The sequence below is a fragment of the Saccopteryx bilineata genome, chromosome X, assembly GCF_036850765.1.
Source record: "Saccopteryx bilineata isolate mSacBil1 chromosome X, mSacBil1_pri_phased_curated, whole genome shotgun sequence".
In the NCBI taxonomy this organism is placed as follows: domain Eukaryota; kingdom Metazoa; phylum Chordata; class Mammalia; order Chiroptera; family Emballonuridae; genus Saccopteryx; species Saccopteryx bilineata.
In genome coordinates this window covers 104,551,646-104,578,982 of record NC_089502.1, presented here as the reverse complement: position 1 = coordinate 104,578,982, position 27,337 = coordinate 104,551,646, and the positions used below count along the sequence as shown (strand labels likewise).

Genomic DNA, 27,337 nt, shown 5'->3' with positions numbered 1-27,337 from the left:
AGAGAGGTGTCAAGAAAACAAGCAAATTAACTGACCAGTCATACAAGTAAATAAGTGTTTAAAAATATATACAGTGTTATCATTAGAAATCAAAGAGACAGAAATTTTAATAGCAATAGATTTTTTCCTTATTAAATCATCAAAGATTAATTACAACAATCCATGCTGACATACTGAAAACAATATTTGTTGAGGACCTTTTAAATAGACTTACCCTTTGACATAATAATTCCACTTCTAGGAATCTATCCTAATGGAATGAAGAATCAGATACAGATAAGATGGATGTGTGTGATGTTTGTAGTATTTTTTATTTTAATTTATTGTGATTACACAGATTCAAGTGTCCCACCGAATACATCCCCCCACCTCCATGTTCCCCACAACATCTCCCTTACTGCCCTCCCCCTACGCCTTCCCCCTTGCCCTCCAGGACTTGCTTTCCTGCTCTCTGTAACGTTGTTATGTGTATATAATTTCACCAATCTCTTTCCCTTCTCTGATCCCATCTTCTCATCCCCTTTCCCTCTGGATCCTTTGATCCTGCCTCTGCCTCTGTTCCGTTCCTCATTTCACATTGTTCATTGGATTCCTCAAATGAGTGAGGTCATATATTTTTCTTTCTCTGCCTGGCTTATTTCACTTAGCATGATAGTTTCCAGGTCCATCCATGTTGTCACAAAAGTAAGATTTCCCCTTTTTCCACAGCTGCGTAGTATTCCATTGCGTATATGTATCAAAGCTTTTTAATCCACTCATCCACTGATGGACACTTGGGCTGTTTCCAGATCTTCGCTATTGTAAACAATGCTGCCATAAACATGGAGGTGCATTTCTTCTTTTGAATCAGTGATTTGGTACTTTTAGGATATATTTCTAAAAGTAGGATAACTGGGTCAAAAGGCAGTTCGATTTTTAATTTTTTTGGAATCTCCATACTGTTTTCCACAGTGGTTGCACCAGTCTGCATTCCCACCAGCAGTGTAGGAGGGTTCCCTTTTCTCCACATCCTCACCAGCACTTGTAGTATTATTTATAAGAAATAGTATGAATATGTAAGTTTTCATTATTACAGGAATGTTTCAATTGATACATGAACAGGCAGTTATTAAGTCATGTTTTTATAAAGTATTTAATGTGTGGAATATTCTCATAGCATAATGTTGAGTGAAAAAAGCAAGATACAATAATCTATATATGCATAGTATGAAAGAGAGAAATTGAGATTTGAGATGCTAGGAAGAAAAAAGCCAAAATTGTAACAATTTTGAGTGGTTTTATCTGAATGGTGAGAGTGCAAATTATTTCAGTATTTTTTTATTTTCTTTATACTTTTTATTTTATATTTTCTGAATGAGAATGAACTTGAACTTCTGTAATAAGAATAAAATTTCAAATGTTATTTAAAATGAAAAGAAATAGCGTAAAAGGGGAGACTACCAAATATTGAAAAATATTTAAAATTGATGTTTATATGGTACTTGCATGAGAGATCAACATAAAAGAAATGGGACAAAAAGAGGTTGTTGTATGTGTGAAATTTAATATATGATATGAGGGTTTCACCAGAACAGTAAAGTAAGGATTGTACTGTAATTGGCTCAGTTACAAATGGTAATCAGGAGTGCTACTGTACCAGACACTGTGCTAAGTGCTTTTACATGCATTTTCTCCTTTACTTACTACACCTTTTGAGATATAGGCAGTATTATCCCCACTTTGGAGATGAGTGAACTGAAGCCCCTAGGGTAAGGCTTTTGCCCAGAGTCACAGAATAGAAGTAGTGGAACCTAGATTGGAACCAAGTATGTCAGACTCCAAGTACGTATTCTTTGCTACCACATTCTATGTATATAAAGTTCCTGCCAAGGTCTCTAGAATACAAGAGACATTTAGTAAATGTTATGCCTTTGAATGACTTAGTAGTTTGCTGCATATATTATGTAATACATAATGCTTGTTTATAGTATGTGTAATAATGTAAATACTATTAATAGTAATAATATAGATGCCATCTTGTCATTGAGATTGAGGAACTTCCTTGGGAAAATAGCAATGCTGTAGTTTTCCCAGAGAAAATCCCCAGTGGAATCATATAATTTAAAAAAGAGCTCAGATATGCATCACGAAATATTGGTTAATTCAATAATTATTTCCTGCTGTCTCGTGTATGAACCTCTCACTGTTCCGACTCCTTGCATCCTACACACTCTGTCTCATAATTCATTGAAAGCTGGTTGAAGAGCAGTGCTGGCTAAAAGACAGCTAGCATTTCCTTTTGAATATCTTGACTGATATTCATTTGTTCAGCACTTATTGAGTACCCCTTCTGCCATGCACCATACTAAGGTTAGAGACATGAAAAAGTTTACATTACTCTTAAAGTATAAGCCAAACCGAACTAAAAACTCAAATCTCTGAGAAATGAAATGTTCCCTTCTCTATGAAGTCTTCTCTGATTCCAGCAGGCAAATTTAGTTACCCTGTCCTTAGAGCATCAAGAACAATTTGTTCAGCTTATAAATCACATCCGTCCTGTTGTATTAGTCTTTCTGTGAGCCTGCCTGTCTCCCACACTTGACTAATTTGGACCTCTGTTAGGTGAGTTTTTCTTCCAGAGCAGTCAGGATATGGCAGTAAAGTTCTGCTTTGGAGGATTTTTGTGAGGTTTTTTTGTTTGGTTGTTTGTTTCTGTTTTTTGTGGGTTTTTGTGGTGTGACCTGATTGATGCATTCAGTCATTCCTCTAATAGATACTTACTGATACTTACTTTATGCTATGGGCTATGCTAGATAGTTCATAATATATCAGAATAATGAATAAGACAAAGGCAAGGACAATCTAACAAGGTTCTAGAACTCCTGGGAACTCATGTGGGCACTTGTAAAGAATTTGTTTTTGCCTGACTGGTGGTGGCGTAGTGTATAAAGCATTGACCTGGGATGCTGAGATTCACAGTTCCAAACCTTGAAGTTGCTGGCTTGAGTGTGGGCTCCATGGCTTGAGTGTGGGGTCACTGGCTTGAGCGTGGGATCATCAACATAATTCCAAGGTCGCCGGCTTAACCCCAAATGTCTGTGGCTTGTTGGTTTGAGCAAGGCATCACTGGCTCAGCTGAAGTCCCCCACCCACTGTCAAGATACTTAGTGTTGTAACTACGAGTTGATGCTTCTCATCTCTCTCCTTTCCTGTCTGTCTATCTTTGTCTCTCTCGCTGAAAAAAAAAAAAAAAAAGCAGGGCTTGTTGCATGAACTAACTAGATGGTTTAGGCCAGTGGTTGGCAAACTCATTAGTCAACAGAGCCAAATATCAACAGTACAACGATTGAAATTTCTTTTGAGAGCCAAATTTTTTAAACTTAAACTATATATATATAGGTAGGTAAATTCCTTATCAAGGTAGCACCCGCACATGGTATTTTGTGCAAGAGCTGTACTCAAGGGAACAAAGAGCCGCATGTGGCTCTCGAGCCACAGTTTGCCAACCTCAGGTTTAGGCTTACAGAAAGAGGAATGGTGTGGAGCTTCCTGCTCTGTTTTGGTGAGGAACAGGAGGCTAAAAATGTGAAGCCAGGCTGTCTGGCTTCAGAGCCCAGGCTCTTTCCAGGGCACCACACTGCCTTCTAGTAGTAGTAACTGGGCAGAGTCCCCGGGAACCCATCTCATGTACTGCTCAGAAAAGACTAGCTCTTGCTTTAAATGCCAAGTTTCTGAAGTATTCTACAGGTCCAGTAATTAGGAACATTATCTTGTGGGGCCTTCAGGAAGCTAAGGACTAGACTTTGTACTGATGTATTTGTATTTTTTCACCTCTTTCTCTTCCTCTTTCTGCATTCTCGATGCTCAGAAGAGTAAGGCATATTCAATTCATGAAATTCAATTCAAATACTTATCAATGAGTACTTATTTATTTTATTGATAGATTTTCTATCTTGGAGAATAACTCTGTCATCTAGCCATCTGCCTAAGCCAGAATTCTGGGAATCTGGGACTCTTCCCTTGCTTTACCCCCTCCCATAATAAAATCCTATGGGTTTATCTTCTTAATAGCTCTTTGTCCCCTCCCCTGCCCCTTTTCATCCATCAGCTAGTGCCTTTGTTCAGACCTCTTTGGCCAAAGATTGGTAGTCTCCCAACTGATATTCATACTTCTTGTCTCTCTAAGTCAGTCAGTATCAAACCAGTCAGTATCACTCTCCTGCTGGCAATCCTGAAACTCTTCCTTTATTTTCAGGATGAACATCCAAATTCCTTAATACTGTTTTCAAGACCCTTCATGATTTGTTCTACCCTTTTTTTTTATTATTAAGTGAGAGAAGGGGAGGCAGAGACAAACTCCCACATGCGCCCCGACCAGGATCTAACTGACAAGCCCCCTATGGGGCGATGCTTTACCCATCTGGGGCATTACTCCATTGCTCAGCAACCAAGCTATTATTAGCACCTGAGGCAGAGGACACGGAGCCATCCTCAGTGCCCTGGGCCAAATCACTCCAATTGAGCCATGGCTGTGAGAGGGGAAGAGAAAGAAAGAAAAGCAAGAGGGTGAGGGGTGGAGAAAGAGATAGTTGCTTCTCCTGTGTGCCCTGACTGGAAATTGAACCCAGCACATCCATGCACCAGGCCGATGCTCTACCACTGAGACAACCGGCCAGGGCCAAGATTTGTTCTACTTTTGAATCTTGTTTCCTGTCACTGCAAACTTGCTTAGTTAGCTCCAGCATTATTATCTTTTTATTATTTCAGTGAGAGGAGGGGAGGCAGAGACAGACTCCCGCATGCGCCTGACCAGGATCCACCCAGCAAGCCTACTAGGAGCCAATGCTCTCTGCCCATCTGGGGCCCTTGCTCCATTGTAACCAGATTCTTTTTTTTAGCATCTGAGGCAGAGGCCACAGAGCCATCCTCAGCGCCCTGGGGCCAACTTGCTCTAATCGAGCCTTGGCTGCAGAAGGGGAGGAGAAAAGAGAGAGAGAGAGAGAAGGGCGAGGGGTGGAGAAGCAGATGGGCGTTTCTCCTGTGTGCCCTGACCAGGAATCGAACCTGAGACATCCACACACCGGGCCGACGTTCTACCATTGAGCCAACCAGCCAGGGCTGCTCCAGCATTATTGAGCCTGGTATATCATGTTGAATTCTACAGCTGTATGCCTTCATTCATACTATTTCCTCAACCTAGAACATTCTTTCCTCAGCCTTTTATCTCACTAATTTTTATATGCTCTTTGAAATCCAGCTCCTGCTGAATTTTTTTTTAGGATGCCCTTCCTCACTCTTCCACTCATAGCCCTCTTATAGCACCCTGTGCATGTTTCTATCTTGGTACTTAACACACTGTCTTGTCACTGTTGGTGTACTTGCCTGTCTCCTCTACTACCTAGAATGCAATAACCAAAGGCAGAGGTTCTTTTACTTTATTTCACTGGAATCACCAAAACATAGCCTAAGATCTGGCCCATGACAGTGTCTTAGTTTAAATGAGCTTTTATGACTTAATAACAATGCTTTTGTTTTCTAGGTACATGGTTCAATGGCCTGGTGGCCAAATCCTGCATCGCCATGAGCTAGACACATTCCTTGCACAGGCAGTATCTACCCAGCTTTACGAACCAGATCAACTTCAAGAACTCAAGGTGATTTAGCCCATCCTCATTTAAATTCTTTCTTTTATGAGTTTATACCTTTATTTTAGCTCTTTTTTCTGAAGCTGGGGACAAGAATAAGTTCTATAGGTAAATGTTTGATTTATTTTAGCCGAATATTATATCTATTAAGAAAATCAAGAAGTGCCTGTAACACTGCTCCCGTGCCGATGGGTGAGAATGGACAGAAAAGATGGATATTATGCAAGACAAATAAGTTGTGGCCCATAGACCATGGTAAATTTTCTGATTCTTTAAGATATACTTCAGAGACTTATCCTGGTGTCCCCTTTTTGTCTCTGAGTAAATCTTTACCTGTCTCCCTTTTTTTCCATTTTTATTGAGATATAACTGACATATAGCACTGTGTTAAATTTAGGATGTGCAGCACAGTGATACATATATCACACAATGATTACCACAATAAGTTTAGTTCATATCTGTCATCTCATATAGATACTACAAATACAGGGGTGGGCAGAAGTAGGTTTACAGTTGCTTGTATAGAAAATAATACAGTAATTAGTAAATAATAATATAAGAAATTGTTTCACATATTCATAACTGTTAACCTACTTTTGCTCACCCCTGTATATTTTTCTTTGTGATGAGAACTCTTAGGACTTACTCCTAGAACAACCTTCCTATCTGTCATATAGCAGGTTAGCTATAGTCATCCTGTTGTAATCGCCTCCCTAGTCCTTATTTATCTTATAACTGAAGTATGTACCTTTGACCACTTTTATCCAACTCTTCCTCCCTCGGCTTTTACCTCTGATAATCTCAAATATGATCTTTTTTTCTATGAGTTTGGGGTTTTTTTTGTTTGTTTGTTTTTAGATTCCACATCTATCATATTTCCCCATGTATAAGACGCACTTTAATTTTGAGGCCCGAAATTTGAAAAGAAAATGTATTACACAAAGTTTTTGAACTCAAGTTTTATTCATCATAAAATTCATGCAGCTCCTTATCACTGTCAAAACTCACATCCAGGCCCTGGCCAGTTGGCTCCGTGGCAGAGCGTCGGCCTGGCATGCAGGAGTCCCAGGTTCGATTCCTGGCCAGGGCACACAGGAGAGGCGCCCATCTGCTTCTCCACCCCTCCCCCTCTCCTTCCTCTCTGTCTCTCTCTTTCCCTCCCGCAGCCGAGGCTCCACTGGAGCAAAGTTTGCCCAGGCGCTGAGGATGGCTCTGTGGCCTCTGCCTCAGGCGCTAGAATGGCTCTGATTGCGGCAGAGTGACGCCCCAGATGGGCAGAGCATCGCCCCTGGTGGGCGTGCCAGGTGGATCCCGGCCGGGCGCATGCGGGAGTCTGTCTGACTGCCTCCCCGTTTCCAGCTTCGGAAAAATACACATACACACACACACACACACACACACACAAAAGCTCGCATCCATTAGCTTGTCTTCATCTGTGTCTAATGACAAATCACTGTCTTTAACAGTAAACGCAAAACAAGCACAAAAAAGCGAGAAATGAAAGTAAAAAAATCTACAACCACTGTATAAGGCGCACCTAGTTTTTAGATCCCAAATGTTTCTGGGCAAATGTGCATCTTATATATGGGGAAATACGGTAAGTTGAATCATACAGTCTCTCTTTCTCTGATTCATTTCACATATATAATACACTCAAGGTCCATCTGTGTTGTAACAAATGGCAGGATTTGCTTGTTTCAAATGGTTGAATAAGAAGATTCCATTGTCTCTACCGCCTCTTCATTATCCATTCATCTGCTGATGGACACTCTCCTTTTTAATAATACTTACTGGGTTGTTGGAGGGAAGACTAGAAGAGCATAAGAGAAAATAAATCCACCCTATAACTGAAGGTAGTAGGACATCGTAGGTTAGAGGGCAGGTTCTGTAGCCTGGCTTCTGAGCTGTGTAATCTTGGGCAGGTTGTATAACTTCTCAAGCTTTAGTTTTCTTACTCGTAGGGTTATGAGGATATTAAATCAAACAATAGATGCAAAACACTTAGAATGGTGCCTCAGATACTCAATAAATGTTAACTGTTAATTCAAGATACCCCTCTCCCAACTTCAGTAGCCATGAACCTTTGAGCCCCTAAGATAAACTAAAAGAAGATCAAGTCCAACAAGACTTGAAGTCTTAATTTAAGTGAGGTCAACTAAGGGAAAAATGAAACAGGCTAAGACAAATAATGCATGGTCTTTTTTACTATAAACGTGATATTGCTCAGTCCTATAGCAGTTACTGACTCCAGACCACACCTAGGAGGGAACCTGAAAGAATGGCCCCCTTTCCTATTAAAGCCACCTAGCACACCAACTTGAGGTAACCACTGTGAAAATTTTGATGATTTCTTCCAGTCTTTTGTCATGCATTTTTTACATAGTTGAGATTATGCTTACCTAATTACATATTGTTTTTTACTTAACATAGCATATATGTTCTGTCGTAAAAATTTTAGAGAATACTTTATCATAATAAGATGTATCATTTAATTATTATAATGTTGGCCTTTGTTTTCTTGTTTTTCCCTATGATATGTAATATTAAAATTAACATTTGTATGCATAGAGCTTTGTTCACATTTCTATTTCCTTAGAATAGATTCCTAGAAGTAGTATTTGAGTCCACAAACATGAACATGTTCAAAGTTCTAGATGTATATTGCTTAATTGTAATATACATTCCTCATCAGATTTGTATGAACATGCCCATTTATTTCATTGCATCCTCATCAGCATTGGGTGTTTTTTTGGTCTTTTGGTTTTTTAAATTTTTTTCCAATTTGACAAGCAAAAAAAAACCCCTAGAAACCTCAATTGGTTCTTTTTTTTAAAGTTTCGAAGCTAATGTCTTTTTTTTTTTTTTTTTGTAATGAGTGTCTTTCAAACCATCTCGGGGAAAGACATGGATAGAAGCTGCTTGTGAAGTCAAATGTCTTTATTGAAAGGTAACATGTTCAAATTTAACTGGAATAATCAGCATAACCGAAATAAGAGTATATGTAACCAATAACCTTAATTTCCTAATAGTAGGTTTTTTTGTGTTTTTTTTTGTGGTGGTTTCAGATTGAGAAACTGGATGCCCGAGGGATCCAGCTTGCTGCCCTCTTCATGAGTGGGGTTGACACAGCTCTGTTTGCTAATGATGCCTGTGGCCAGCCAGTCCCTTGGGAGCACTGCTGCCCCTGGATCTACTTCGATGGCAAACTGTTCCAGAGCAAGCTAATTAAAGCAGGCCGAGAACGAGTATCCCTAGTTGAGCTTTGTGATGGCCAGGTACCAGCATGTCTGGCAGCTGCGAAGAGCTATCTCTGCTCTGCTGAGGGGATGAATGGGCAGGGCGGGGAGCACAGCAGAAACATTGGGAGGGAGGGAGCAGAAGGGGGGAAATGTATTTGACCTTGACCTGATGGATCAGTGATGGTCCCAAAGGCCCAGAGTCTGATGTACATCTTTTAAAATCATATGGTAGAAAGTTTTCTTATGAGCTTCATGTTTTTTTATATTACTTTTCTTACTATGACTGTTTTTCCCTATGGAATACTCAGATAGACTATGTCTTCCTTCCAATTCTTAGAATTTCATCTCCCTTGTTTACAAAAACTGTGAGACAATTTTGCAAGTGATGATTTTTTTTGTAAAGGAATTATGTTTAAAAATAGAAGAGGGTAGTGAGGTAGATAACAGGGTAGAAGCAGGTTTGTTGTTGTTTTGTTCAATGAAATTTTGGTAAAGATGAGGGGAGGCAAGGGAAAAATCTATTGGCTTACTCCTTTATCCATTTGGGGGGAATGAGCTGAAGGACTAGAGCAGGGGTCGTCAGACTACGCCAGATTAAAAACCTTGGAGATTTTATTTTCATTCAGTTTTATTGGAGCACAGACACATTCAATTGTTTATGGCAGAGTAAAATAGTTATAACAGAGACCATATGGCCCGCAAAGCCATATTTACTATCTGGCCCTTTTCAGAGCAAGTTCATCGACCTCTGGACTAGAGGCATGGACTTACCCTAGACAGGTCAGGCTCACTGATCCTGGGTATGGAGGAGAAGGTTGGGAGGCTTTGTGTATGTCAGGGTTTTATTCTTCTGTCTTTGACCTAATTCTGTTTCTTCCATCTTAAAAATGACCTATCCCATGCCTGACCTGTGGTGGCGCAGTGGATAAAGCATTGACCTGGAAGTGCTGAGGTCGCTGGTTTGAAACCCCAGGCTTGCCCAGTCAAGGCACATACAAGAAGCAACTACTACGAGTAGATGCTTACCACTTCTATCCCCCTTTTTCTCTCTCTTTCTCTCTCTCCTCTCTCTAAAATCAATAATAAATAAAATCTTTAAAAAAAATATGACCTAGCCCCTTGCTTTCCATGTAATAGACAATCAGTAAATACTTATATTAATCTTCCTTGACCTAGTCAATATGCCTCACAAGTCCTTAATTAGAACTAGTATGATGGCAGTGTGGTGTCATATGAAAAGTGGGGGCTTTGGAGCCACACAGGCTTTCCTGAGTGTGTCACCTTAGCCATTTAACTCCAGGCCTGATTCCCTTAATGGGAATAGACTTGTAAGACTATGCCTAGAGTGCACAGTAAATACCATGCCTGAAACATAGAAGTTCGAAAAATAGCAGCTGCTATTATTATTCTGTTCCTCGTTTGAAGGCTGACTTGGCAACCAAAGTGGAAAAGATGAGACAGAGTATCCTTGAAGGAGTCAACATGAACCATCCGCCGCCTTCTGCTCTGCTTCCATCACCTACTTTTGTGCCTCCCATGGTGCCCTCTCTCTATCCTGTTTCAATTTATTCCCGAGCCATGGGCTCAATGCCACTTCCCCCTCAAGGAAGGAGCCGGGGGTTTGCAGGTCAGTACCTAAGAATGAGGTATTTGTCATCCTCAATGTATTTCATGATAACCAGTCCAGTAATTATTGCCAGTTACAGAATTAGCAGTGCCACATATATAGTATCTCACTCGCCATGTGTGCTGTGTCGTGGTAGTTTGCAGAGGAGCTTACTGAGATAGAAGGCCATAGCCTGGGGAAGAATATCCACTGGCTTCCCAGACTGCTGTCCATGCAGGTAGACAGTCCCTAAGAATTCGACCCTCACCAGCCAAACTCCTGATGTAGCTGGTGCAGAAACTAGGAGCCACTTAATTACTTCTAAGAACTATAACTCATGTGAACTGGATCTTCATGGTTGCTGGTTTGATCTCTCAGTCTCATTAGGCAGATATACAGAGGAGCTTGCAGGAAGAAAGTGAGTTAAGAGTAGATGACCATAGCATGATGTACGTACGCATCTACCCACTCTGGGGGTAGATCTGATACATTTTCAGAAGCACAGAGAGAAATAAGTTACAGACCGTACCCTCCAAGGCATGCAGCTTAGTTGGGAAAACACACACCCACACCACAAACATGTATAAATTATTAAATTATGGTGACACCTGAGCTGCAGCTTAATGATGAATAGACTGTCATGCTTAGGTGGCTCAGATACTGATCCTGATGATTGCAAACAACCTGTCCCCTGGTAAAATAAGATACTTTAATGGGGACATTTTAACATAAAATATGGAGATTCTGTGATGAGGTAGGGATGTCATTGCTATGGTTGCTGTGGTTGAAGGCGTTTGTTGTCTATTGCTTGTCACTTTAAAAATAAATTTGGGAGTTGAAGTTTGTTAAATTAAGGGTTGCAGAATTCAGTATGGATATTTAGCTTAAGGCTCTGCTTAGATGAACAGTGTGTGATGTCTGTTCAGTCGGGTAATGCTCACGTCTTACAAACCAGGGAGGCAGCCATTTATTTCATTCTCTGAAGGTGACTTATGGCTCTCTACTCTCATTCTTTGCTTCTTGATTTTATTGTGTCTCAGAAGACAGAATTAAGACCAGGTTCTTAGGAGGTCCTCACCAATGCCTCAAGTCCCAGCGATGCTTAGTTTCCAGTTACAAGTGGTTCATGAGGAGCCTCCTGCCTCCTGAAAGGCCACAAGGTTCCCCCAAATGCCCTCTTAGGACTAGTTAGTGCTCTAGTCCTTTAGATTCCTACTTTTATGTAGATGAAGGGCTCTTTACTAATGAATTGCTGAACGAGTGAAGGATTAACATTTGGATTTTCTCCATACACTAAAATTTAAGATTTACTAGAAATCTGTATACTATGGAGGATTCCTTTTGGATTACAAAGTTCTGTGTCTGTGAGCTCACACACAGAGAGTTGGAATTTTCTGTTAAAGAGATAGGCTACCTTGTCTTGAACTCGGTCTGGTTTTCAACTATTGCTATTTTTGCTTTGTAGTGATAAAATACTATTAGTTTAGTTTCATTATTATCAGTTTCATTTGGTTGGTTGGCAAATCCCTCAGTGATTAGTGATATGTATTTAAGTCAAAAGTGGTTTTGGCCTATAATTTTCCAATAATTAGATTATAAGGCATTCATTCTCTCAACAAATATTGAATGCCTACTCTGAGCCAGGCTCTGTAGTTGAAAAATGAATCATCCACAGCCCGCTTGCTAAAGTGACTATGCACAGATCTTCAACCCTCTGACCCTAACTTTGCTTCCACCATGACCCTTTGTTGTTTCACTTGTATAGTACCTTACACTTACCACTAATTATTGTCATTCTTCCTCTCTTTCTAGGTCTCCATCCAATCCCACCCCAAGGAGGAAAACTAGAGATTGCTGGGATGGTTGTGGGCCAGTGGGCTGGCAGCAGGTCCTCCAGGGGCCGAGGCTCCTTTGGCATGCAAGTGGTGTCTGTCGGTGGGCCCGGAAAGGGGTATGTACTCGCATGGGTTGGTATGAGTTAGTGTCTATCAAGGTACCCTTGGGAAAATGCCCAGCTGTTGAATCTTGATATTAAGGGAAGAGGCATTAACCAAATTTTCATTTTTAAAGCCAGTTTTCAGTTTAGTTCAGGAAACATATACTAAATGCCCTGCCTCGATGAAAAAGATTTTTCCTCAGAGGAGGACATGGGTTACAGAACAATTTAGTATAATATAGAAGTGAAAGAGAGATTTACCGTGGTAGCACAGAGGAAGGGCATCTAACTTACGAGAGTAGGAGAGTAGTTAGCTAAGGAAAGTTGGGGTATGGGCTTTATATGTTCCTCATGATCGCTTTCCCCTCACTTTCTAAAGGCATGGAAAAGAACAGACTGGTAGAGGATCCAAAGGACATAAAAAAGGAAATAAACAAGTAAGTATCTTTTTGAGTCTATTTAGCTTCTGTTTGATACCTGTTACCTTTTCAGCTAAATTGCAAGAGATCTGATTAGGCAGGAAACCTGAGAGTTTTCCTAGCTTCTCCCGGCATTTGATTTTATTGCCCTGCTCTAGTTGTATACTGAGGGTTTGACTGCCCAGGCTATTTCCACAGGGCTGCAAAGTGCCATATTATCTTTTTCACTCAGTAAGGCCACAAGATGGAAACTAGGTACTGTGTCACAAAAACCTTTAGGTAGCATAACATATGCTCCATGCAGCCTTAAAGGGGCCAGAGTGAGGTTAACAGTGGAATTGTCAGCATCATGCCTGTGCTTCTGGGTTCTACCTGAGATACATAGAAAACTGGACTTTGGCTTTAGCTGAATATGCAAGGGGAAGAGGTGTTACCATTCTGCTTATTTGTAATGGTTTAGAATGGTCTTCTAATCTGCACTTTGAATTAGATCACAGTCCCCATTGGTCTTCTGTGGACATGGTCCTCCCCCACAAATATGAAAGCCTATTCTTGTAGTGATCCAAAGTCTCATATAAGATTCAGACTGCTGGGCTCCTCATAGTATAGCAGCTACCATTTCTTGAGTGCATACTTTCTACCAAGCAAAGATTTTGCATTCAGTCTCTAATCCTCACAAGGATCACTGACTAGACCATAGTGCAGGGGAACTTTATAGTCAGTTCTCAGTCTCAGATCAGCTCTCCTGTATACAGCCAGCCCTCACTGAACCCGTGTTAACCCCCATTGTCTAATGTTTTCTCAAAGAATACAGATTTGCTTTAATGTTATTTTCAGCCAGAAATGGAATTAGAATGGTACGTCCCCCAAACAAAACATTTTGTAATGCACTTCAAAGCCAGAGAGCAATAACTTTGTGATTTTACCAAAGCTTCTCAACTCTTTCCAGAAGCTATTTAGTAAGGAAAACTAGTCACTAAGATAGGCTCCCATAAGGTAATACAGCCTTGGGGAATTGACCATGATTCAGGTCTGATCATTCCATATATATAGTCTGAAAAATCTCATATTTATGGTACAATAAGAGTGGGTCCATCTCTCAGTGCTTGACTCATATCAACCAGGATTGCAGAAATAGTATGTAGCTATTGTCCAAAAGAGTGGGGGGGGGGGTTGGGCAACAAGAAAGGAGGGAGTAAAAGGTAAAGTTACTGAGTTATGATGAGAAGAAATAATTACCATGATATAGTATATGCTTACTTTATTCTATGCTTATAAATTCATTTGAAGTATTTATTATTCATTATTTCATTTTCAATATTCATTATTTTAAACAGAAGGAAACTGAGGATCAGAGGAATGACGCCCAAAATCATCTATAAAGTCAGTATCAGAGTTGACAGTTCAGCCTGAGCTGAATCCAAAGCCCTGTGCTGTGTGACTCCAACAAAATATAGCAACACTAATTGTTAGAAACAAGAAGTTAGACCTGTGATTAACTGCCTCTAGTGATATGCTCTTAACTGTGTCTGTCAGAGCTTTTTTTCTTTAAGTGAAAACTCCAAGGGAGGCCATGGTATCAGAAGTTTGCTTGGGGATATGAAATCTGAACAATAAAAGTAGCTGATTTTTAGTGAGTTTTTACAGTGCCGGGCACAACATGTTCTAAGTACTTTACAGTGAGTGCCTGAACTGAACAAGAGCTTATGAAATTAGATGCTATTATTTTATGTCACAGATGAGAAAACAAGGGATAGTAGGTCATGCTAAGTTTCTCTTGGCTAAGATTTCTGGGGGCACTATTATGTACTCTAGAGCAGTGGTCCCCAACCCCCAGGCTGCGGACCAGTACCGGTCCATGGGCCATTTGGTACCGGTCTGCAGAGAAAGAATAAATAACTTACATTATTTCCATTTTATTTATATTTAAGTCTGAACAATGTTTTATTTTTTAAAAGTGACCAGATTCCCGCTGTTACATCCATCTAAGACTCACTCTTGACGCTTGTCTCGGTCATGTGATACATTTATCCGTCCCACCCTAAAGGCCGGTCTGTGAAAATATTTTCTGACATTAAACCAGTCCATAGCCCAAAAAAGGTTGGGGACCACTGTTCTAGAGGTAGCCTGGTCAAGGAAATCTTCCTACTGACTTTGTTTTTAGGTAAGGCATCTTTTCTGGATGGAGCTGCTGCTGATTGCCTTGTTAACTCTTTTTCTGTTCAGTCACCCTTTCTTCAGAGTTTGATATAATATATTGTTCTAGCTTATTAAATCTGCTTACATTATAGTCCTGTCTTCTTGAGAGTATTCCTAGGCCACTGGAATTTTGTGTGTTTTCAAATTCTAAGTCACTTATTTTTAATGGTTTGCTCACTTTGTTGGCTCCCCCAAGTGGCTAATTCCATCCATTGTGTGGAATTGTACTAGTTTCATCTTATTTCCAGATTCTTTTTTCAAAAGTTTTTTAAAATTGATTTGAGAGAGAGAGGAGAGAGAAACAGAAACATCGATATTTTGTTACATATATTTATGCATTCGTTGGTTGATTCTTGTATGTGCCTGAAGCCACAACCTTGGAGTATTGGGATGACTAACCAACTAAGCTCCCTGGCCCGGTCTTATTTCCAGGTTCTTGAGTAACAGTTCACAGCGGCACCCATGTTGTACAGGCTTTAGAGTCAAGTGATTTAGATTTTAAAATGTAAAATGTAAAAGGCTCTGCCACTTACTAGTTCTTTGATCTTAGACAAGTTATTTAACCTCTCCGTGCCTTGGTTTTCTCAGCTGTAAAATGGAGAAATTGGTATCTACCTCAGAGAGTTGTTATGAGTGTTAAATGAGATGATGTATGTAGTGTTTAGCACAGAGCCGGGAACATGGGAAGTACTCCATAAAAAATAGTTATTATTTATAATTAACCACCTATTCAACGGGGATTAGATTTCCATTATGTATTATATCATAATGGAAAGAACAAAGTCTTTGGAGTCAAACAGACTTGGATGCAAGTCTAGGTATGCCAGTGACTTTGGACAAGTCATTTTACTTTTTTGAGTGTCATCTGTCTTCTCTGTAAAAGGAGCATCAGAGTATCTGTCATGCCTAACCACTTAGTAATCAAGCTGTTATTATTTCCTAATGACATTCATTGAGAGCCAGCACTACACTATAAGGTAATGCAATTCATGTCATTAGCATTTCAAAACAGTCACATTCCTGAAATGAAAAACATATGATGTTTTTAGTTATAAAAGATTCTGAGGAATATTGCACATAGGTCTCCTGGGGTTTTTTCCCTTTCATTTACATGTCCAACTGTCAGCATTGGACAGCACTGCATGGCAGTTTAGAGGCTGCCTGACCTGGAGTGGAATTCTGGTCCCACTGCTTTCCATCTCATTCTATCTGGGTGTCCCTGAGCACGTTACTTTAATCTCTGAACCTCAGCTCCTCATCTGTAAATGGGGCACGATAATAGCTACCATTTAGCATTCCCATTAGTATCAGAAAAATATATCATTAAGCTTGTAAATTGTAGCTGTGTCATTATTGTGATGCTGTCACTGCCATTGGATTTTGGTCAGATCCATATGTTGTCACCCTCAGTTCTTAGCACACAGTATGAGAACATATTAGATGTTAAATATGCTTTGAGCTTTCTGGTGGCTTTGAAGAACTGAAGCAGATTCTGCAGGCTAATCTATGAACATGCTTAGGGTCAGCCAGTATGGGATTACCATTTCCACTGAGTATCTCTATTTTTGACACAGGGCACTTCAGATGGAGTTTCTAAACCCCTGGAGCCTCAGCAGAGTCGGTCCCACTCACAGATAAATGGAAACAGTGGCACATTGGTCAAGGAAGAAAAGAGTGATCATCACCTTCCAGCTCCATCACAGTGTGCCTTATCCAGAGACAGCAGCATGTGTAGTGATGGTAACCGCTACTTTCCTGTGAAGAATGGGGAGAAGAGCCACCTGGGAGAGCAGAAGTTGGGAACTGTGGCACAAAAAGAGGAATAAGAAGCTGCAGATGGATTTACCAGATCAGGAAGAGGGGAAAACACAGACTTTTCTGATTTTAGGCCCGAGTTAGAGGACATAAATGCTTACCCTAGATTTAGCCAAAATTTTGTTGGATGTCCTGTTATACCCATTTTATTTTCTTTCCCATTTTTTTCTGGGCCTCCAGACCTAGTGGTCTGCTTTGGGGAAGCCCTGGTCAAAAATGAATGGCAACAGGACTAGCTCCTATTGTCAAATTTAATATAAAATCCCAGTAATCCCTTTACCTCCCCTGGGAGCCTAGCCTAGGTAGGTAGTAACTGTAAAATATTGGTGTCATCACATAAGGCCCTACATAGAAAAGTTCCAGCTTTGGTTTTCTGAGTCTTCATTATGATACTCATTTATAAAACCCATGAGGTAGTAGGAACAACTGTCGATAGCTTCCTGACTATTGCTCTGTGAAGTAGTGGGGCCTTTGTATATAATCAGTGTCCACCTCCTCACCCTTTCCCCACTCACCCAATTCTAGGATTTTGTACCATTGCCTCTAGCGCTGGCCTGTCAGATAGGTAGATGTTTTCAGGGAAGTGAGGTAGTATTGGTTATTTTATTTTAGTTTTTATTTTATTTTATACATTTAAAAAAAAACTACCAATGGCCTTTGTACTGGGGGATTCGAGTGAGTCAAAAAAAAGTACTAGGCAGATTTTTCCTGCCTCTGAACGAATGCATTATTTGTAAAATAGAAGATGTGGTGCAGTTCACCCACTCCCTGCTGCCCACACCCTGAAAAGGTGGGAGTCAATGTGATGAAACTGAGTACGAAAGGGAACTCAAAAGAGTGTGTGTGTGTGTGTACGCGTGCACGTGTGCACGTGCACGTGCCTTTGTATGTGGGTGTGTGAGGATGTATATATGAATGCATGTATCTATATGCGTGCACATACCCTTTATATAAAGAGACAGATCTATTTATCTATACATATTTTATATATATAAGTATATGTATATGTGTGTGTGTGTTTATCTATCTACATATAGATAGATAGATGCATGCATGCATACATACATACATACATACATGGTGATGTCCCAGAGGATTTACGGAATTTCACAGAAATACTTCCACTGCTATGGAGTGGTGGGTTTCAAAAAACCACACTTTAAAATCCTTACTAAGTCACAGCTTATCACAATTATAAGAAGATGGGATTCTCTAAAGCAGACAAAAGGTACTATCCAGAGATTGCCTGTTCAGAACAACACACAGTTGGGTTGTCACAAGCTTAATATTGAACAGAGCCCTCACATCCCATATGGTGAAAACAGGAGGTTGGAATGGGATTGGGAAGATCTGAGCATTTCCTTATGAAGGAGCTGCCTGGATCATAGAGAAGAAGCGGGAGGGAGGTGATACCAGGGCTTGCAGCCAATTTAGAAGAAGTCTCATCTGGAACTCCAGGATTATACTGGCCTCAGGCTACAACTGATTGCCATAAATACCTGAAGGAGAGAAGACTAGCATTGGAAAGATGGGGTAGGGAAGTGTGAAGAAATTGACAATTGGATTTTACATGGCTAGATTGTTTCATTTGTTCATTGACATTTTGACTACTGGATCTTTTCATTTGCTTCGCAAGGAAGGACTCTGGCCTGGGCCTTTAGGGGTATTCTGTAAAAGGTTTCTTAGCCCTTGGTGAGGCCAGAATCTGCCTAGGACAAAGAGGCTATTCCTCCTTGCCATAGATACTCTTGAGACAACCTTGCATTTCTAGTTTCCCTCCTTAGCAGTCTAAGTCTGAGGGATGGGAACATGGCTTGTGACATATTAGCATTGTGTCTTGATTCAAGAATTGAGGCTTTCAGCATCACACACCTCCTTTTGGGCTTTCTGATTTTCTTGCCCAAGAAGTACCATTTCTACAGAAATTCACCTGACTAGACCGCTAGAAGGGTTCTCTCTCTGAAAAACCCCATGCACTTTGACCCACTGCAGGTCCTTGGTGATTTTTTTTTCCAGACAACCAGAATGCTGTTTGCACATTGCCCACTTACAATTAGTGTATCATGAGAGATTGAAAAGTCTCAGACTGCTTTATCCTAGTCTGGCCAGTTTAAGAGAACCTACAAATTGCAGGGGAAAGGGGCCCTAGAATGCCTCTCCCGTGCCCAGACACTTTTTACGTAACCAAAGCAGGATGACAAGAGTGCATACCTAGCCAGATATAACCAGGAACATTGTGTACAAAAACTTCCTCTTTGGAATGTGCTCCCCTAATTTGGTCCCCCCCTCTTCTCTTGCACCTGCTCAAACTTTCACAACATCTTGAAGTTTAGGACTTATGTATCCAGAAAGAGAGGGATTTAGTAGTGAACTTAGATGACTTGGAAATTTCTTTCTGGAGCCACAGAGGGAGGAATCCTTAGGAGCTCGAAAAGTAACCGGAGTCACTGAGCTGTGTTAAATTAAATCTATCTAGCTTTCCATTTTCTGATAAGGAAGTACTTGGAGTTACATAGAAAGGTATTTTCTTCAGTTGCTGTTTCTGTGCATCTTGAACCTATCTGATACAATCAAATGACAGTATTGTTAACTCTCACAGCATTAAGGAGACTTCTTGTTTTGTAGGCATTCATGCTGAGAAGTATAATTGCTGCTTACAGGGGTGATTCCAGTTTGCCAAGAGGCTTACTTTTCTCCCTTCCACAATCCTCCACTTTCTCCTAGTCTGGCCCAGGGTGAAACAAGTGGCTTGCTTCCAACCTTGATTTTTATTTAGATTCAGCAGTTTGGATTTAGAACGTTATAAAAAAGAACCATAAAGGACCATATTCATATATTTTAATTCATCTGCCAAAATACACAATTTAAAGCCAGAAAGACTACGGTTCATTACTAGGAGATGAACTTTTCTAATTGGAGGACAAATTGGGAAAGGCAGATCTGATCTTTGCTGTGAATACCACTTAAAGAGACTGTCATCCTTCACTTGAGGCCCTGTTTCTGATGATGATGTGGCCTCTCTTGAACAAAGTCATATAGGATCCCCCAGAAATGACCCCTTACTTTATAGGGCCACAAGCAAATGCCCCTTGGTTATATGTAGACACTGATACCCAAGGGCTGCAGTTCTTGATTTCTGCTGGTGTGCCTTGGGGTCAACCTATAACTCCCACCCTTATTCAGTGGCCAGTCTGGTCTGGACCAGGTCTGACAAACTTCTGCTCACTTGCATCATTTCATTCTGACTCAGTAGAATTTTGTGTAGATTTTAAAGCCCTAGAAATGGCACTTGCTTTAGCTAGTGACGTTTGGTTTTTGTCTCCATCTTGATTTTCTGGCATTGTTGGCCAAGTCACTATATATATACATATATATATATATATATATTTGATCATTAAGAAAAACAACCAGACAAGGCATTGGGGAGGATGGTTAATGTGGGCGGGAGGAATGCTTATGTAGGGTAGAAAGAATGTGGAAGTCACTGTTTGGTTATAGTGATCCAGTCCATTGGAACTTAGAAGTGTCAGTGCTACCCTTTCAGCATCTAAGAACCCCCTTCTTTGAAATGACAATACAAGTAGACCATAGTTTAAAGTAGTTAGTATAATTCTACTAAGGTTTAATCATTATACTTGTTCACTTCCTGATGCATATTTCCTAAATATGCCTGGGGTTTGGGGCGGGGGTTAAGTTTTCACTGTTTCATTGTGTCACCCTCTGTTTTGCTCCCTCTAGTGACTTTGGCATTTTCTTTATTTGACTTTGTTTTCTTTCCCCTTGGCTTATTGCAGTAGTCTGCTGGTGCAGGTAGAGCTCAGTGTACCTATTCTCCTGTAACTGATCATTTTCTTCAGTATTGCCAGAGGTTGTTTTGATGTTCTAAGAAGATAACTTCATTTTTTTACAAAATCATCTTTACCAAGATAAAAGCAACATAAAAGATCCCTTGTGCTAGGGTGCCCATTTCAGCTTTTGACATTGCCCTTGTACTTTTATAGATACTCTTTTTGTCCGTGTTGGTAGTAACTAATAACTAGTGAATTTCCATGTAAATGAAGCAAATTAAACATTTCAGATTTTCTTTCATAACCCTGCCAAATCTGATGACTTCTTTTTAGTTACTTCCCAGAAGACACTTCCCCTCCCATTGTTTTTTTAATTTTAATCTATTTTTAGAATAACATACTAGGTAAAGACATGTTAACTGCAAGGAGTCAATGTTTTTTGTGCTCCCTGATAAATGATGTTATTGACAAAAGTAAATTCTTTCATAATTTTTCCTGTGTTAATATCTCTTCTCCTGTGCTCTTGACAGTGTGTTTAGTGGATGGATAATATGTATGTCTGTTTTCCACTCCCAAATTCCAAATTCCCTGCCTTTTTGGCCCACCTCATCACAAAAGCTCCATAGTTTATTAATGTAAGTTTGAATGGATGCTTCTTAGGGAAAACTGCAGGAGTTAATGGAAGTGTTTCAGAAAGGAGTGAAAATGTCTCAGGAGTTGTTCTGTGATGGAAATTGGTCTGTTGTTCTGTTAATGCAATGGAAAGAAACTTACAGTGCTTATTGAAACTATTCTTTTAGTAAAAAAAAAGTTGTTAAATAATTTTGGGTGTGTGAAGTTTAATTTGTCCTCTCCCTTCTGGATCCTTTTCTGCAAATGGAGAATATATTTGTCTCAATGCAAAAGTGTTACTCAGAGATTTGGCATCCATTTGTAGTTGAATATCAGGGCAAAAGAACCAATATGAGAATCATCAAAAGGAAGGGCATATTTTGCTTCATGCTGAACTTCTTTATTTGGATGTTCTAAAGGCAGTTTCGACTCAACATTGCCCAAACTGAACCCATCCTCTCTTCGGAAGCCTACTCCTTTCCATGAGTGCCAGACACTACCTTCTACTCAGTTGTCTAAACTACAAACCAATGGAGTTATCCTACACTCATGCCTTTCCCTCATTTCTCAAACCGTGTAAGATCTGTTAGTAACACTCAGCCATATTTCTGTTTCTCACATCTGTATCTTTTCTTTCTTTTTTTTAAATGTATTTATTTTAGAGAGGCGGTGGGAGAGAGAAAGAAGGGCGGGAGGAGGAGCAGGAAGCATCAACCTCCACATGTGCCTTGACCAGGCAAGCCCAGGGGTTTTTTTTTTATTTATTTTAGAGGAGAGAGATAGAGAGAAGGGGGGGAGGAGTAGAAAGCATCAACTCCCTCCCATATGTGCCTTGACCAGGCAAGCCCAGGGTTTTGAACCAGCAACCTCAGTGTTCCAGGTCGATGCTTTATCCTCTGCGCCACCACAGGTCAGGCTCACATCTGTATCTTTTCTGTCCCTGCTATCATGGCTTAATCTCGGCCTGTTCATGTATCACCTGAGTTATTGAAGATGTTTTCCAGTCTCCCTAACCAGGCAATTGTAAGCAACATTTTGTGTCTAAGTATATGTACCTTTTCCTGGTGAAAAGGCCCATACCGTTTTTCAGGCTCTTAAAGAAATCTGTGACCGTCAAGACATTAAGAGCCACTGATTCAATCTACCATGCTTATCGGCTTCCAGAGTAATCTGTCCTAACATGCTGCACTCCCACTTCCATGGTCCCTTCATGATGTGGCCTCTGACTGCTTCTCTAGCCTCACTTTCAGCCACCCCTTCTATTTAATGAAACTACAGTGGTCCCTCGTCTGTCACGGGGGTTAGGTTCCAGAACCCCCCACGATAGGCAAAAATCCATGAAGTAGCGACCTTACATTTATTTTATTATTTATATATATATATATATATATATATTTAAGGCTTTATATATTTTTTATATTGTTTTCAACTTTTTAGGCTAGAAAATGCTGATTTTTCGCTGGTTGCCATACCCCCAAAATAATTAAAATAATAATAAATATATAAAAATACCTAGATACCGCAAAATCCCGCAACAGAGCAAAAAAACTGCAATACAAAATTAGATATATACAATTTAAAAATCCATGACACAGTGAGACCGTGATATGACGAGGGACGGCTGTATTCTATTTCTGTTTGTTTGTTTGTTTGTTTCTGTCTTCTTGACACCAATCACCCAGCATGCACTTAGTAAGTGTTAGATGACTAGATCAGGGACAGCTAAAACACCTTTGAAAATGTTCCCTGGTGCAAAGCAGATTGTAGACTTCCGAGGCAGTGGACATGTTGACGGCAGAAACACAAGATTGAATAAGGAGGTTTAGCGCTGAATGGTATTTATTTAAATAAATGAGGTCCTAAAACAAAAAATTTAATTAAAAAAAAATAATAAATAAATGAGGTTCTGGAAAGAAATTGAGCTCCGAGTAACCTTTGAACAATAGAGGGATGATTAAAGCAGAGTCCAAAGCCAGGAGTCTAGGGCATTCTTATATTCCAGCTTCAGCAGAGTGATGCTAGCTGGGCTTGGCCTCCCTTACTGCTCTGTGCCTTGTGTGCACAGATGACAAAAGGAACAGCTGAACCTACTGAAGCTTGTAAACACTTAACCCTTAAATGAAACTCTGTTATTTGTAACATACTTTGTTTTTTATTCAGCTCATTATGGTTATAATTGTCTTTTCCTGGCCTTTTATCTTTGGGTGTTGAGACTCAGAATTTAATAGTAGAACATTTTTAGCATTTGACTTTTAAAGTTACCGTTTATTGAGGACCCATTAAGTAGCAGGCAAGGTACTAGGCTCTTGTACATTATTTCTAATCTTCAAACAACTCTGCAAAGTAAGTACTATTCCCCACTTTACATATGAGCAAACTGTTTCAGTGGTACCCAAGTTCACACACAGCTAATAAGTGATAAAACTAGGCTTCGAAATCTAAGTTAATTTTGACTAAGTAGATAACTTTTGTTTCTGCCAGCCCAGCATTCTTTCCTCTTTCTGGCAGTAAAACCTAGTTTTTGTCCTTTACATGGAACTGCTCCCCATGTTGAAGTAGATGGGTTGACCATCAATCACATGGCTTTACCTTTCCCAGTGGGATAGGTATATGATCCAAGCAGGACCAATTGTAGGGCTTTTTCATGGATTTGAAGGAGAAAGTGACAAGGAATGAAAATACCTCTTAAAGATCACAAGCATTAGAAATAATGTGAGGCTGGAACATTACGTTCTATTTGCATCTTCTACTACTAGTCTTTATTTGTGTGGGGGAAACATGGAAATTCCAGTCATTTACGAAGAGTAGATACAGAAAGTGATCTACTGAGGGTTTACTATGCATCAGAGAGAGGTCTAGACAGTTTATTTTGCACATCATATACATTTTCATTTCATTTAGTCCTTATACATTCATCTCTAACTCTAGAAAAGGGGAAGGTATTGATCAGGATAGGCTAGGTTCTGTTGCTGTAGCGATCCCCAAATCTTAATAACATAGCAGAGGTATACTTGTTGCTCATATGTGTCCACCATGAATTGGCTGGGGGCTTTGTAATCCATAGTCACTTAGAAACTCAGACTAACAGAAGCCCCATCGCTGAGTCGGGGGAAGGCATGTGAGCAAAATGCACACTGACCCTTAAAGTTTAAAGTGTCACACAATGCTTGTCTCTTCATTGCCCAAAGCACGTCACATAAGTGCGCCTAATTTCATAGAGGTGGAATAGTACAATGCTATGTTTCTGCAATAAAGGAGAAGTAAGTTTGGTGAGTTGCAATAATAGTATCACATGGAGAAATTACCCATTTCTGAGTAGGCTTGATTCATCCCCTTTTCGCTGGCTGCCATTTCCTAAACACGTGAGTCATTGTACCTAAACTTTAGAATGGAATGTTGAGGTTTTCATTCCCGTTCCAGTGTCAGAGGGATTCTCTGTATGTGGGCTGAAGTCAGTGTAATCTGGTGGTAACACAATAATTGAGGTTAGCTCCCTTAGCCCACCCTGGGGGCCGGCTGTTCGGATTAAATGACATGGATGACATGGTGTATGTAAAGTACCTGGAATACACTGCAGCCTTGATAAAAATGTTGTTGTGGGTTTGGGGAGGTGGGGGTAAATGAAGACCTGTTTTGAAACTACCTTTAAAAATTATTATGTTATATTTGATAAAAAGGATGTGTAGTGTTATGAAACTTGATAATAAAATGAACAGTCATAAACCCACTGCCCAACCTAAGAGCTATCCCCTCTCCCTGCCTTCCCCAGAAATAACCGATATCTTGAGTTTTTCCGTTCTCTTGTTTTCTTTTCAACTAGTTTTTATCACACATGTAATTAACCCTGAATAATATAGTGTGTATGACTGGTGGTGTCTCAATGGATAATGTCACCCCAAAATGCTGAGGTTACAGATTGGAAGCCCTGAGGTCTCTGGCTCTGAGTGCGGGCTCATCAGCACAGGTCACTGGATTAAGCAGGGAAATCATAGATGTTTCCAAAGCTCACCAGCTTGAGCCCAAAGGTCTCTGGCATGAAAATTCCAAGGTTGCTAGCTTCAGCAAGGGGACACTGGCTCGCCCCCATCAAGGCACATAGGAGAAGCAATCAATGCACAACTAAACTGAAAGCAGCCTGACCAGGCAGTGGCGCAGTGGATAGAGCGTTGGACTGGGATGCCGAGGACCCAGGTTTGAGACCCCGAGGTCACCAGCTTGAGCGCAGGCTCACCTGGTTTGAGCAAAAAGCTCACCAGCTTGGACCCAAGGTCTCTGGCTCGAGCAAGGGGTTACTTGTCTGCTGAAGGCCCGCAGTCAAGGCACATATGAGAAAGCAATCGAACAACTAAGGTGTCTCAACAAAAAACTGATGATTGATGCTTCTCATCTCTCCGTTCCTGTCTGTCTGTCCCTGTCTATCCCTCTCTCTGACTCTCTCTCTGTCTCGAAGGGTGGGTGGGTGGGAGGAAGGAAGGAAGGAAGGAAACATTTAAAGTGAAAGCACTCCAAGTTGGTGCTTCTGACCTGCGCTCTCCATTCCTGTCTCAAAAAAAAAATAAAAATAAAAAATAAAAACCCACTAAAAATAAAGAACTGAAAATATATTGTCAGGTTTTACTTGCTTTTAAATGTTATTTTTATGTCATTTTCTGCAACTTTTCTTAATTGATTTCTCTAAGTCTCAAATGTTGCTATAGCTGTAGTTAATTCATTTTTACTTCTATATATTTTATTGTGTGAATACACCATGAGTTACCTACCCATTCTCTGTTCAACAGAAATATGGCTTGTTTCTGCTAGTTTTGCCATGAATACTTTGGTACATGTTTCCTGCTGGTACCTAAATCATCCAAATGTTCACCTTTATAAGATAATGAAAAAATTGTTTTAGAAAGTAGTACTAAATGTGAATAATAATGCCTGTGTTACCTCCCTTACAGGTAGTTGTGAAAATAACACAAGCTAGTGGATGTGAAAACAGTTTTAATATATTAAGAAGATGCAGTAGTTATACTGGTTTTGAGTCCAAGCTCAAAGTCCTAAAAGTTGCCCCATGGGCATACTGATTTCAAGTACCAGAAAGACCTATACTGTTCTATGTTACTTTAAAATATTTCTAGAATTTACTCATGAAAAAGCCTAGACACTTGAATTCTGAGGCAGATTTTTGTTTTATACCTGACCAGCAGCCTTTCCTCGTTTCTTCCAGGAATACCACCTCAGTTTCCAAGGATATACACTGGTCACAAAAAAATTGGGATATTTTATTGCCTTATATACATTTTGAAATATCCCCTAATTTTTGTGAGCAATCAATATACTTCTATTTCATTTTTGGAAGTTTCCTCATGAGCCCTATTCTCCCCAGTCAGATCGCTGGGTTTTGTTACTGTTGTTGTCATAGCCTTGTTTGTTTGCTTGCTTTTTGTTTTGCATATTCTTTAAAGACTCCTTTTACTTCTGATAAAACCAGCATGATAGCCGGACCAGGCAGTGGTGCAGTGGATAGAGCATCGGACTGGGATGCAGAGGACCCAGGTTCGAGACCCCGAGATCACCAGCTTGAGCCCAAGGTCACTGGCTTGAGCAAGGGGTCACTCACTATGCTGTAGCCCCCCCCCCATCAAAGCACATATGAGAAAGCAATCAATGAACAACTAAGGTGCCCCAATGAAGAGTTGGTGCTTCTCATCTCTCTCCCTTCCTGCCTGTCTGTCCCTATCTGTCCCTCTCTCTGTCTCTGTCACACACACACACACACAAAAACCTAGCATAATAAAATGATTATAAAAATGGCTACAGTTCAGCCCTGGCCAGTTGGCTCAGTGGTAGAGCATCGGCCTGGTATGCAGGAGTCCCGGGTTCGATTCCCAGCCAGGGCACACAGGAAAAGCGCCCATTTGCTTCTCCACCCCTCCCCCTCTCCTTCCTCTCTGTCTCTCTCTTCCCCTCCCGCAGCCAAGACTCCGTTGGAGCAAAGTTGGCCCGGGCACTGAGGATGGCTCTGTGGCCTCTGCCTCAGGCACTAGAATGGCTCTGGTTGCAACAGAGTGATGCCCCAGATGGGCAGAGCATTGCCCCCTGGTGGGCATGCCGGGT

General features: G+C 40.5%; 1 protein-coding gene across 3 annotated transcripts in view; it reads left to right on the top strand.

Moving 5' to 3' along the window:
* Positions 1 to 21,448, top strand: part of FAM120C (family with sequence similarity 120 member C) — a 96,823-nt gene extending 75,375 nt beyond the window's left edge. Inside the window, exons 11-17 of one of the 3 annotated variants that reach the window (XM_066249358.1) lie at positions 5,519 to 5,633; positions 8,690 to 8,899; positions 10,289 to 10,490; positions 12,282 to 12,420; positions 12,785 to 12,842; positions 14,162 to 14,207; positions 16,598 to 16,729. In XM_066249358.1, the coding sequence (XP_066105455.1) occupies positions 5,519 to 5,633; positions 8,690 to 8,899; positions 10,289 to 10,490; positions 12,282 to 12,420; positions 12,785 to 12,842; positions 14,162 to 14,206 (769 nt within the window). In that variant the 3' untranslated portion in view covers position 14,207; positions 16,598 to 16,729. Of the gene's footprint in view, positions 1 to 5,518; positions 5,634 to 8,689; positions 8,900 to 10,288; positions 10,491 to 12,281; positions 12,421 to 12,784; positions 12,843 to 14,161; positions 14,208 to 16,597 lie in introns of those variants that run through there. The other 2 variants (XM_066249357.1, XR_010727825.1) reach the window with 2 other exon arrangements.
* The last annotated feature ends 5,889 nt before the right edge of the window (positions 21,449 to 27,337 follow it).